At 54.9% G+C, this 12,397-nt stretch overlaps 1 protein-coding gene across 5 annotated transcripts in view; it reads right to left on the bottom strand.

Moving 5' to 3' along the window:
- The window catches only part of NFASC (neurofascin), a 187,097-nt gene that overhangs the window by 19,251 nt on the left and 155,449 nt on the right, over positions 1 to 12,397 (bottom strand). For 2 of the 5 annotated variants that reach the window (XM_007470670.1, XM_007470672.1), the window contains 4 exons: positions 10,736 to 10,940; positions 9,440 to 9,562; positions 8,168 to 8,341; positions 5,727 to 5,741 (listed from right to left, as the gene is read on the bottom strand). In XM_007470670.1, the coding sequence (XP_007470732.1) occupies positions 5,727 to 5,741; positions 8,168 to 8,341; positions 9,440 to 9,562; positions 10,736 to 10,940 (517 nt within the window). Of the gene's footprint in view, positions 1 to 74; positions 297 to 5,726; positions 5,742 to 8,167; positions 8,342 to 9,439; positions 9,563 to 10,735; positions 10,941 to 12,397 lie in introns of all 5 variants that reach the window. The other 3 variants (XM_007470668.1, XM_007470669.1, XM_007470671.1) reach the window with 3 other exon arrangements.

Genomic DNA, 12,397 nt, shown 5'->3' with positions numbered 1-12,397 from the left:
GCCCCCCCCCCCCCCCCCCCACATCTGGGGAAGCCTGTGGTTGGAGGGACGGGAGCACGGATGACGGGCAGTACCGGATTCTTGAATCTCAGTCCTGGTGGTGGTGGGAGGACTCTCCGTGGTGGTGGCGGCGGCAGTGGTTGTAGTAGTTGTGGCGACGGTGGTGGTGGCGACGGTGGAGGGTGCGACAGTTGGGATGGTGGGGACTGTTGTGGCTTCGGTGGTGGCAGCAGTGGCATCAGTACTGCCCACCGTGCCCGTCACACCCACCGTGGTTGGGGGCGACGTGGGAGGAGCTAAGGGGGAAATGTAAAACAGCCAAGTCTGGTCGCTGTGGCCGTCCCCAGCCTGGACACACGGCCCCACGTGCAAGGCAGGCAGCCCACAGAAGAGATGGAGCTTAGGGACCAGAAGCCTCCCCGAGCAGGATGGACTGGGTCAGACGGGTCACCGTGAAAGAGAAGAGGACCATGGCAAGGAAAGAGAATGAAGCCTGTGTGTTTCATTTTCTTCTCATGGTCTGTGTGGCTCAAAGCACCAGCATGCACACAGCCAAGGGTGGTGATGAAGACGGGACACATACCAAATCACTCAGACCCCAGGGATGACATGGAGTCCCAGGTCAAGCACCACCCAGCGCAGGCCAAGCAGCACCACTTGGGTCCAGGCCTGGAGCCCCGGCCTTGGAGGTGGGCAGGTTGCGGGGCCCTGCCCTGCAGGAGCACCGGGAAGCCTGCCATTCCCAACCATTCACGCCAAAATCACCCCCTCTCCTGCCTGCTTGAGTTCTACCACCACCCAAACCCAGTGACAGAGAGAGAGAACGATCCCCACTCTGTGGGCAAGACTTGCACCTTGGTTCGTCTTTCCTACCTCCACTGCCAGCCCCTCCCCAGGCCCTCAGCTCTTGTTCATTCCCTGGCCTCTCCTCCCTTCCTCTCTGCCCAGCGACGGTCCCAGATTACCCCAATCCACCCCGACTTGTAGTAACTGCCTTTCTCTCTAGGGCATCTGGGTTCCGGGCACCGGAAGCCCTTTCCCTTTGACTAGAATGTGGGAAAAGGGCACTGACGGACTCACAGTGTGGCCTGCGCTCAGTAGCACCATCTTCCCAGCCCACAGTAGATGTAGAAATCCCAGGACACGAGTGAGGCACAGCCTGGGCTGCTCTTTTGCATAAATCTTCAGAGAAGTTCAAATCTGCACTACCCCTTACTTCCTCATCTCCCATCCAAAGCTACCCTTTGTCGTCGGTCAGCCCTAAGGGGCTAAGTCTATCATGACAACATTTCCATAGACCGTCTTTCCTTCTACAGAAGGGTTGTGGACACTAACAAAGGGCTGGCCTATTACTCTTTAGTTCCAGTATTGCTAAAGCTTAGGGTATGAGAAGAATGATGCGCAAATCAGAGAGAGACAGAGCTGCCTCTCCTCCTTGCCCACCATCTCCTGTGATCTGACCACAGTCTACTTTCTAGTGTCACTGCTGATGGGGCAGCAGGCAGTGATGTTAAGACATAAGCAGGTAACTCTAACTTTCAAGGAAGAGTGACATCCTACCTTACCTCAAATCTGCAGAAGATCAGGAAAATACTATCCCCAGAGTCTCCAGAAGGGAGCCAGGGCAGGGAGGGAAGCAGAGAGAAAACTGCCAGAAAGCCTTTCTCAAGAAAGAATCAAGAGATCCTAAGTCTTCTCAACAAGAGCCTGACCAACAAAAGCCCTTTCATTCCCCCAGGACTCCAATACTACAAGTCCTCCATAGAGAAGGAGGGACTGTTCCCGGGATCCCAGTCGCTTCCCTATTTGTAAGATCAGAGGCATTATTGGGCCTGAGGGTGCTGACCACAGAAGTCACACTGGGCAGCTGACTAGGCCCCACGCATTCCAGAGATTCCTGGGCAAGGTCAAGGCAGACTGCGCTATATTCGCCAAACCCCAGTCAACTCGCAGACATCAGGAAAGGGGGCGGGGGCGGGGGTGGAGGGGAACGTGCAGTGGGAAAAACTCTCCCTCTCACAGTCAGTATTCAAGGATGTATTTCAGTCCAAGGTGGCCCCAGGCCTGGAATGCAAGCTCAGTGCTATAAGAGCTCAGCCTGTGGGAATTCGCCTATCCCACCCACCAAGACACACACACACACACACACACACACACACACACACACACAGGCCTGAGAGATCCACAAGGCAAAGGTGAGCTCCCTCTCAGGCCTGATGCCTGGCAGCTCCCATGGCCATGGAACACACATGGGCTTTTCCTGCTGTTCTGAGCTGCTGGAAGGAACCCTGAGAAGCTAGTTTGTCCATCTGGATAGGACTGCTCTGCTCTGGCTCCTTATCAATAGTGTATTTTCCAATCATTTCTGGCAAGTGCAATGTTCACAAGGTTCCCCTTTGCTATGACTACTTAAAAAGCGTCATCAAACAACTGAAAATGCCTTTAAAGTTAAATCATCCCACTCTGTGCAGCGCAGAGACGCGGGCTTCCCTTCTTATGTGCACAGTGGTGCTGCATTTCCCAGCCCCCGGAAGCTATTCACACTCTCACGTGGGCCCTGGTCCTCATACAAGCAGGTACACACACGCATGCTCACACAGGGCCTACAGCCAGGCCCACATGCTTCCCCGGGCGCTCCAGCGAGCAGCCCTAGAAACAGAGATGCTGAGAGAGGCTAGGCTAGAGCGAGTTTCTTCCTGGGCCCTGCTGGGCAGAGACAAGAATGAGCAATGACTGAGGATGCTTCCACACTCTCCTTCCCTCCCTCTGCTAAGTGTGACAGGAGGAAGGGTTTTCTTTGATGATGGCTACCTAGATGCTTATCCTTCGGCTCAGCAGCAACAATCAGGTATTAGCGAGAGGGGACCAGAAGTGGGTGGGAGGAAAGGAGGCACTTCCCAGGCGTCCTCCCAGAGGGTCCCCGGCACTGGAGGCACAGTGGAGAAGACACCTTCTGGGCTGGCTGAGGTCCCAGCTGGTAAATCAGCATCCTCTCTGGCCTACTCATTAGCTGTGTCTATTGTCCCAGGGTTGGACAGGGCCAGAGAGACTGGGAGGGCAGAGACAAGAGGCAAGGCTCTGAGGGAAGGGACAGAAGAGTCAGGTGAGTGAGTTGTTATAGGTGGGAGGGGAGGGCAGGTTTCCCATGGGAAACTGTCCAGCGCTCAGGTCTAAGGGGATTCAGATGATTTCAACCCCTGGGGCGGGGTGGGGGTAGCAGATAAACGGGGAATAAGGCCCAGAAGCGGGGCTTACAGTCAGAGTGGCCCACGGGCTGGACAGACTCATTGCTGGGCTAGGATGTCATCTTCAGCCACAGCAGGAACTATGGGCTGGAGAACCACCCTGGTCACTGCCCAGTGGAGACCACCAGCCTGGCGACCGAGAGTAATGGGGAGCCACAGTGGGCCTGGAGCTGGAAGCACAGGACCCCTCCCTGAAGGCAGTGTCAACCTAATGGCTTACCTAATGCACACTGGAAGGCACCCCAGCTATGGCCAAGGGTTTTCCACCAGAGTTTTGGGCGACACCACGCAGGAGATGGAGAAAATTAAGACAACATGTCTCTTATTCATTTTTCGTTGCCCAGAACCTGCCCTGGAGCTGCCCACCAAACACTGGCAGATCTGAGCCGAGTCAAAGACAAGGACAGCAGTTTCCAGACATTCCAAGGTGGAGGGTTCAGTCCAAACATGTCCACCTGGTGCACGGACTACCCTGGCCAAATCACAGATGGCCAGGACAGATGGGCAGCAACCCTGAGACTGCAGATATGGGTGCATGAGAGGGACTATCTTTACCGGGTGAGATAGGAACAGATCAGTCTGGGGGGGAAAATGCCCATGTTTGGAGAAGATGAGAGGGAAGGGAGCAGTGGGCTGGACTCCAGGCCCGCGTCACCCGTATAGAACCTGAGCGCCATCACTTCGCACCTGCAGATTGTGCAGGAGGTTCTTACGCATTTAAGGCTGGGAATGGCTCATGTTACCAGCACAGCTCATTTACCAAGATGCGCACTGTGCCTCTACCACCATGTCACATGGAAGCTGGAGCCTAGGAAACACATCTGACCGATAGACAGAGGCCCTGGCACCCTCTGCACACCAGGGTGAGCTTGGATCTTTCCTAAACGAGAAGTAGGAAGTGGGGTGTTTGGAATTACATCCATCCCCCTCATACCTGCCACACACGAGAGGGGCAGCACAGACTGGCACGGATGCCCACTGAGCAAAGCATACTCCAGATCCACTTGCTTTGGGTCCTAGGTGCCAGAATGGGGAAGGTGGACTGCAAGCTGCTTGACCAAAGAGCTTCTAGGTGATTCATGTGGTACCCTCCCTGCATCTCCCCTTCCATCTCCACTAAGTCGTTTCGGCTGCCCTGAGCACCTGCTGTAATAGTCCCAGGGGAAACCCTTATGCAAACTTGAATCAGGAAGTTAGGGCCACTCCCAGACTGCAAGGATGGCTTTCTCCCAGTCTCCAGGACACCTCTCTGCCTCACATCCCAGCAGAGGTGGGGAGGCACTGGCCCCTGCAGGCCTGGGTTATTTGGGGGCGGGGGGGATGGAGAGGACTGGGGGTGGGAAGGATGATGGCAGCCCACCACCCAGATCTGACTGGTGGAGCAAACGCAAACAAAGGAAGCAGGGTGCGCAACAGAAACAGAATCAACATAAAATAGCGGGGCGGGGGGCGGTAAATGAGTGAAGGTGGAGGGGAACCAAACCGGGTAAGGTGGCGTCCTCTTCCTAAGCCAACCCTCCAGGTCCTCACCTGGCTCTCGGCTCTCCCTGCTGCCTAGAGCATGAGAGCATGAGAAGGCGCTGGCAAACCCTTGCCCTATAGCCTTGGTTCTGCCTCAAAGGAGGGCAGAGGAAGGCACCCTGAGGCCCCTGCCTAGTTCCTCCAGCTTGAGGACCGGCCTTCGGTGGTGATGTTCCTCAAACCCACAACATGAGGACTTGAGACAAGGACCTTGGCTAGCAGGTCATCTCTTGCTCCAGACTTGCCTGCCCAACTCCTCACTGTGCGTCCACCTCCCAGACCCCAAGAGTGGAGACTGTTCTTAACACCCAAGACTCTGAGAAGCTGGGTTTCTGAGGGGTGAGTGGGCAATCAGTGCATGGTGTCCACTGAGACTCCAGGTCCTGGGGCACCCGGCCCCATCCTGGGACATGCAGACTCGTTCTCACTGACTAGGAGCCATGGCGGATGGCAGAGCTGGTGCCAGGCCCCATGCAGCATGCAAGGCCAGCATGCACGGCGCGCTCACCCACAGGCCACCCTTTCAGGGGATGGCAGCCTGACCAGGAGACAGGAACCAGCTGCCTCCACTCCTTCTAGGGCGCAGCTGGCCACCCAAAGGCTGTGGACCCTTTCTCTGTGCTCTGAGATGTCAAGCCTGCGCAAGGCCCCAGGTGGCTCAGGGGAAGTAATCACTCAGCTTCAGAGAAAGCTGCAGCTCCAGAGAACAGGTCTGCAGCCTATGCATGTGGGGCCCCTTCTAAGCCAACCTCCTTCTCTAGAAGGGAGGAGAATGTGTTTGACCTCCTCTGGTCCCATCCCCCACATACATCCTCCTGGAGAGTCTGGCTGCCCAACCACTGAAAGGTGAGTCCGGAGCATGCTTTCACCCCAAGCCTCTCCCTCCTTCGCTCCGGCTGGGCTGGACTCCACGTGAATTGCCCCATGCCATGCCCATTACCTCCGCTGCTGGTACGGTACCTGCGGTTGGAGCAGCTTCAGAACACAGCGCCCAAGACAGCCAGAGAGGGAGAGGGCGAAAGAACGAGAGGGAAGAGAAAACAGCACAGGTGAAACCACAAGACAAGCAATCACAGGACAGAGAAGGTCCTGGCTCAAATCTGACCCAGATGGTGTGGCCAAGTGCTGGTCACAGCCCTGAGGATGCCACCTGGTGTTCGGGGATCACGTTCAACTCCACTGGGGTCTGGCACGTTCCTACGGAAAACTTTCCTGGGTCTTGGAAACCTTTCTAATATACTCGCTTCTGCCTCTACTCAAGGACATCTAAGAGGCGGCAGCAGAAACAGTCCACCTCGAGTGCTATGTTCCCAGGTCTTTCTCGAAGGGTATGTCCTTTCCTAGCTCGGCTGGGGGTGAAGGAGTCTGGGTAACCCTCAGTGACGCCAGGAATTGAAGGCATAAGGTACAGGTGGTTTAGGAGGATATCAACGCCTGTCAAAAGGATGGTTCCTTCATCCCCAGGGGCAGGCGTTGAACAGTGCTGGCGTGGCGGGGTGGGTGAGAGGGAGCGCATCTGGCTGAACGCTCCCCACACCAGCTCAGCCTCGGAAGGCTGGGGCATGTGACGGACTGGAGCCCGGAGCCACTGTCCTGCTGCCCCGTTGTACTGTATGAAGTAAGAAACTCAACTGGGGACTGAGAGCCCTAAAAGGGATTCCTGAATTTGCCGCAAACCCCTAGGTTGAGAAGAAAGTCTCTCTTTGTTCTCCTGTCTCCTGGAGCTGAAGATCCTTCCCTGGGGTGGTCACTGGGGCCGGGCAACGGGGCTTTGTTTATCTGATGTTCTGTAATGGGGGGGAGATGGGGAGGGAGAAGAGGCTCTCTTTATGCATCTCCTTACAGAATTAAGTAATCAAGAAAGTGCATCATCCCTGGCCTGGCCTTTGGTAATAGGCATATATTAACCACTTACCCAAAGTCCCCCAGCCCTAATAAATTGCCCAAGTCCCCAGGAGCTTGGAAGGGTACACTAGGAGGGGAGCTTATTGTGTAGCTCACTCCTGGTTTACAAGAGCAGAGAGGTAGAGACAAAGCACTGTCAGCCTTTCTCTCCATTCTGCCTGCCCCCTCTCCTCTCTGCTTCAGTGCTGGCCTACTGGCCAGGGAAGTGGGGCCTGGGGAGGGATGCAGGGCTGCTTATGAAGCTGCACTGGGAGCCTGGGGTAAGGCAGCAGAGGCAGCAGGGCCTGGAAGCACTGCTCCTCTCCTGGGTTGGGGGTACCGGTGCTCAGGAGGTCCAATCAGGCCAGGGTCAGGCCACCGGACCTCAGCCTTTTGGGGAAAGCACAAGACAGGATAACCTGTTGTCAGCTTCAAGGATTCCTAATCACATCACCCCTTCTTCAAAGTCTTCCCTTATAGAATCAACCCCCCTCCCCTGCACAGCCACTGCACTTCTGCCATCTAAACATACACAGCTCATGGTGAATTACAATTAGATATTCCTGTGGATGTCCCTCCTTCTAGACTGTGTGAACTTATTAGCTTTATATCCCTTGTTTTGGGTACAGCGTCTGGCACCTCATGCTGTGGGTGCTCAAGAAATGGCCTTTGAAGAGACCATGGTACCTCTGGAGAGGCAGAGCCTCCACCCGCTGTCATAGGGGAGGGAATCTGCCAATATCGAGGCTTCTAAGTGGCTCGCCTGCCCGAGAGGTTCCTGGAAGCCAGAACGTGTGCAGATGGGCCTGGAGCCCCCTCTAGTGGAGCTCTCAGGCAGGCGCAGCTCTGGGGCGGGGTGCGACACTGCTAGATGCCAGAACCCAGGAGAGGAACTCATGTGCTCTCTGTGGAGCTGGTTTGGCAAATGGCTGTTTCCAAACCCCCTTTCCTCTCCTCAGCCTGACAACCCCCTCAATTCAGGCAGCAAGGAGGGACTACACCTCCTGCTCTACTCATGATCCCGGCAGTTAGCTTCAGTCACAGCTGTTCCCCTCTCGCCACGCATCCTCGAGAGAAGGGGCCCCCCCAGATCCCTCATGGGGCGGTCTCCACAGTACTGCTGCCTCCCTCACTAGGCGAGCATCTTCACTGCTCTTTGGAGTTTCTGAGCACATTTACTTCCAGCACGCTTTCTCTCATCCCCTCAACTCAGCTACGATTCACACTCTCTTCCCTATTCCCCCACCAGAAGGAAAGATGACAGACGTTAAGTAGCTGAGTAAGTTAAGGCCAAGTCGGGATCCAGGTCTGACTGCAACAGTAAGAAGATGTGTTTTCCAGATACATCGCCGGTACCTACCTCTCAGCACACAGGGTGGCTCCCTCCGCTGGAGGGCTCGAGGGCCTGCAGCCTCTCCATCCCAGGAGGCCGGGGCGGCCAGAGGCCGAGTGCGTGTTTCTCTAGGAATCTGAATTCCCCGGGACCATTCGCCCCGAGGCTGCCGCAGTGCACCTACCTTCATTTGGGGGTGCTGGTGACTCCTCTGTGACTGCTTCCCCAGAGCCCACCTGCGTCCTGGCACTGAGGGAAAAGCGGTAGCGCGACACGGGGTCTGCTCTTTGCATCGTGAACTTGGTCTGATTGGGAGAGAAGTTTTCCACTATCTGCTTTCCTACTTTGGTTCCATTAACTGGGGAGAGACAGGTAAGTGGAATTGAACTTTAGCAACATTAACCATGATGGGTTATATCATCTGCAGCTGGAAGGACGAAGCCTTCCCGACTCTGCTGGGAAGGGAACCCGTGGAACCTGCCCGTGATCTTAAGGACTCAGGGGAGGGAGGTGATTCAAAGGCCGAGGGCTGTGCAAGAACTCCTTTCCGGCTCTTTGATGACGCACCAGGGTAACACTTGTTCACTGATCTCATTATCGCCAGCTCAATGCAAAGTTGTGTGGCTGATTCTGAAAGATTCAATTTTTAATCCTCAAGCCTTTTCAACAAGAGCAGAACTTGAAGTTCCTTTTTTCCTTTCAAACAGAGCTAGGGCAAAACCACTAGAGCTTTTCGTTGTTAATCCCTCCTTTGTAAAAGGCCTCCTTTGTCAAATACCTCAAAGGGGGAAGGTCAGGTCCAGAGATGGATTCAGAACCACATACAAGCACACAGTTGGCTATTAAAATCCTTAACTGCACAATACCTGTCCTTTGAGCTTTCACATTGAGGCACAACATCACCCACTTAAGGAGACTTAAAGTTTTTCAAATGAATGACACTCCTGTCCCTGCCTGGTGATGCTGAACTCTTTAGGTCGTCCAGACCCAGGCTCCTGACTGAGCCACTCCAAATTCCATGGCAGCTCTACATACAGCTGCCTTACCATAAATGGCATCTTATTAAGGTGTCCCCGAGTGTCAGTGTCGTGTGGACTCCTATGCACGTACTATCTGCCCCATCGGATGGAAGGTCCATCAGGTAAGGAAACTTCTCTCCTAGACTTGTAGGTGTTAGAGACTCTAAGATTCCTGAGGGCAGGGGTTGAATCCCAGAAGTCCCCTTTGTCTCACCCGGCCGACTGGAAGCTCCCTGCAGGAGGAGGTGTGTCAGAAGAGCAGGGGTTGGGTCTCACTTGCCTCCCCTAACCCTACAGGAAACTTTTTCCCCGGCCCCTCTATCCCTCCACAATGACCTCTGTACCCATAGGCTTTCTACCTTGATTCCTTAGGAAAAGTGTTGAGAATGGGGTTTCTGATTCTCAGGTTATCCAAGAGAAAGAAGGGCAGAACGTACAGGCCACGTATTTGAGAGTATATCCAATCAGGATCCCATTCGGGTGTTCTGGATGATCCCATTCCAGGTTGATTGTCTCCAGGTTGGGCTGCCGGACTCGGAAACGCCTGGGGGCACTGGGTACTTGGGGAAGGAGGAGAGAGTGGGGGAGATGGGGGAGAGAAGAGGGGTGGGCAAGATGAAGAAAACACAAAAAACAAAGCACAAGTATGAAGGCATTGACCTCTGGGCAACCCCCGTGCTGGATCACTGTTAAGACAGAACCCAGAGAACTACGAGGTGGCCAGCGCCCATCGCCCCATCCAGGATGGCGTTTCCCCAGATCTAGGACAAGCACGGCTCAGACTCGGTTTACATGGGGAAGAAGTCAGTCAAGTTCTCCTTTAGCAACTACCCTGGATTCGACACATGTTAGGCTCTGATCCTGCAAAGAAACCTCCAAGTTGGGCAGTCATTCCCAGGCAGGGAACCAGTTTTAGTGGTTTGGTAATAGAGGCTGCAGTTCCCAATCCTCAGACAAGGATTCTCACCGCTGGGTCCAAGCATCAGGCCCTGGCCTCTGGGCTGAGAATGCCAGGTTCAGGGGTGAAGAGAGAAAAACCCATGATGGAACATGTGGATGGTGCCAAGAGCATGAGCAATGGGGAGAGGCTGGTGATGAAAAACAGACGAGGAGGGGAGACAGGAATAAAGAAACAAGAGGGGAGAACAGAGGAGAGGACAAAGGAGGAAGAGAAGAATGGGGAAAATAATAGTTAAGAAGGGAGAAAGGAGAAACAGGAGAGGGCAAAGCCACTGCCCAGCTGCTTCAAGAGGGCTGTGGCAGGAACAGGAGATGCGCCAGGACCTCGGCAGGTGTCTGCCTCCCAGGACCGGGCCACCCACTGCAGGGCAGTCTCTCGACTACAGTGGTGTAACAAGAGTGAAGGTCCTCGGGTATGGCAAACCAACCAGGCGCCTCTTGGGGTCAAGGTGCCTGAGCTCCCTCAGGAGGCAGTAGGCAGGCAGCCCCGGCTCCTGCAGTGCCCTCGGGAGTCTGTGTGCACATCCCGTCTGGAATCATGTCAGCTGCCAGCACAGTCTCGTCTTGATGTACAATCTCCCGTCAGGGCGGCCGCCTTGGTGACGGTGCTCCATGAGCACAGCCAGAGCTGCTCAGCTCGCAGGTCATCCCTCCTTGAGGTCAGGCAGAGGTCAATTTGTGTGATCCAGGCCGAGGCACGCTGGAGCCGCTCAGGGCCACCTGGCCGTGCCACCCTCGTCCTGCCCTACCCAGGGAGCTGCGGCCGGACCTACCTCCTTCCGGGGTGGTGAAGTCCTTGGTTTCACTGCGAGGCCCATCGCCTCGCCCATTGACCACGGCCATCTCCAGCTTGTAGTTACTGTAGGGGAAAAGGCGGGACACCACGCCACGGAGGCGGTCGCCGGGGAAGCCGGCTTGCTGCCTCTTCTGAGACACCCACAGGTTCTTCAGCAAGCTGCTCTCCCTCCAGTAGTAGGCCTTCAGGACAGAGGCAAGCCGGTAAGGGTTCGGCCAGGCAGGGCCAGGTTAGTTGTTAGTGGTGGTGCCCATGGTGACCGGTGTTCCCTTTGCTGGCCACAGGCTCCAAATCCCCAACGACCTCGTCCGGCCCCACAGAGGGCTGGGGGTGTCCTGACAGTCCCCATTCATTAGCCACTAGTGAGTGGGAACTGATGTCAAACAAAATGAGAGTTTTTGGTTTCAATCATTTTCTGAGCCATGTCGCCTCTCTGGGGAACAGGCAAGTCAGCCAAACTTACAGCTGAGCGGCTCCGTCTTGAGACTTCTTTCCAAGCTGGGAATAGGTTGCTCAGGGAGTCCGTGCCAGAACCACAAATTTGAGCCAAGGGTCCAGGCACGGAAAGCTCTTTTCTGTGCTCAAAGACTGCATCACCTTGAGTTAGATTTAGTATGGTTTAGATTGGCAGCGGGCAGGAGTTGAAAAGCAGCAGGTTACCCCCGGAAGTCTGAATATAAGAAAGGGTTGATTTAATCCATTGAAGTCAAATGGTTCCTTTTAATACTGTTTAAAGACCTTGAGGATAGTGACATGTCCAAGCCAGTGGGAGACCGGGCTGTGGGGTGGCAAGAGCTCAGATGGGATGGGACGGCCTGTGCAAGGCGGTAGTGTCACAGGTACAGTCGAGGGAGTCTGAGACACGGGGTCTGATGAGCAGTGGAGGAGAAGCCCCAGGTCACACGAGCACCACCCGGGCCCCAAGGGCAAGGTAAGGAGGAAGTCCAGACTTAAGAGGGGGACCCAAAGGAAGCTTTAGCCAAAAAAAGCTCTAGGCAAGTAGGTTAAGGGTGCAAGTTGGGGAAGAGCTCATTTAAGCATATATATCACCTTGCCTTCCTTCACCTACCTACCAAATCCATTTCCCGAGAAGAGACTGACTCCCTCTGTGTGCCCCCAGCTGTCCATCAGCCAACTCTCGATGCCCCTAAGCCTGTGTTACCCCGGGGCTACAGCCTCCCAAGGAACTTTTAAAAAGAGCTACTCATCAGGGAGAGCCTTGCATACCCTGGCTCCCTTCCCTTTCAAAGAGAGAGACGTCAGGGATGGAAGAGGTGGCCAGGGGAAGCCAAGGGCCTCGATAATCGGAGTTGGCTGTGACAACAGGGAAGGGTTTGTACCCTTCTCGTGGCTCTTCCGGTTAGTTGGGGCTTCATGAAATCAGACTGGGTGAGGCAAGCAGCCCAGCAGGGGCCATTAGGAGAGGGGAGGGGTGTAGCTCAGCGGTGCCTCAACACTGCTTCTGAAGATACATGTGTGTCCACACACATGTATTACAAGCATAATGTGCTATGTATGGTCAACCCAAACCCAAGACCCTTCACGTGATTTTCTGCTGAGCAGAATCTCTCAGCATACCCGGTGCAGGATACATCTGGGTGTATATATATATATTTTTTCTGGGTATATATATATATAT

Source organism: Lipotes vexillifer, unplaced genomic scaffold, assembly GCF_000442215.2.
Source record: "Lipotes vexillifer unplaced genomic scaffold, Lipotes_vexillifer_v1.1 scaffold1122, whole genome shotgun sequence".
NCBI lineage: Eukaryota > Metazoa > Chordata > Mammalia > Artiodactyla > Lipotidae > Lipotes > Lipotes vexillifer.
Note: the sequence above shows the minus strand (reverse complement) of the source record. Positions and strands in the feature narration are given on the sequence as shown.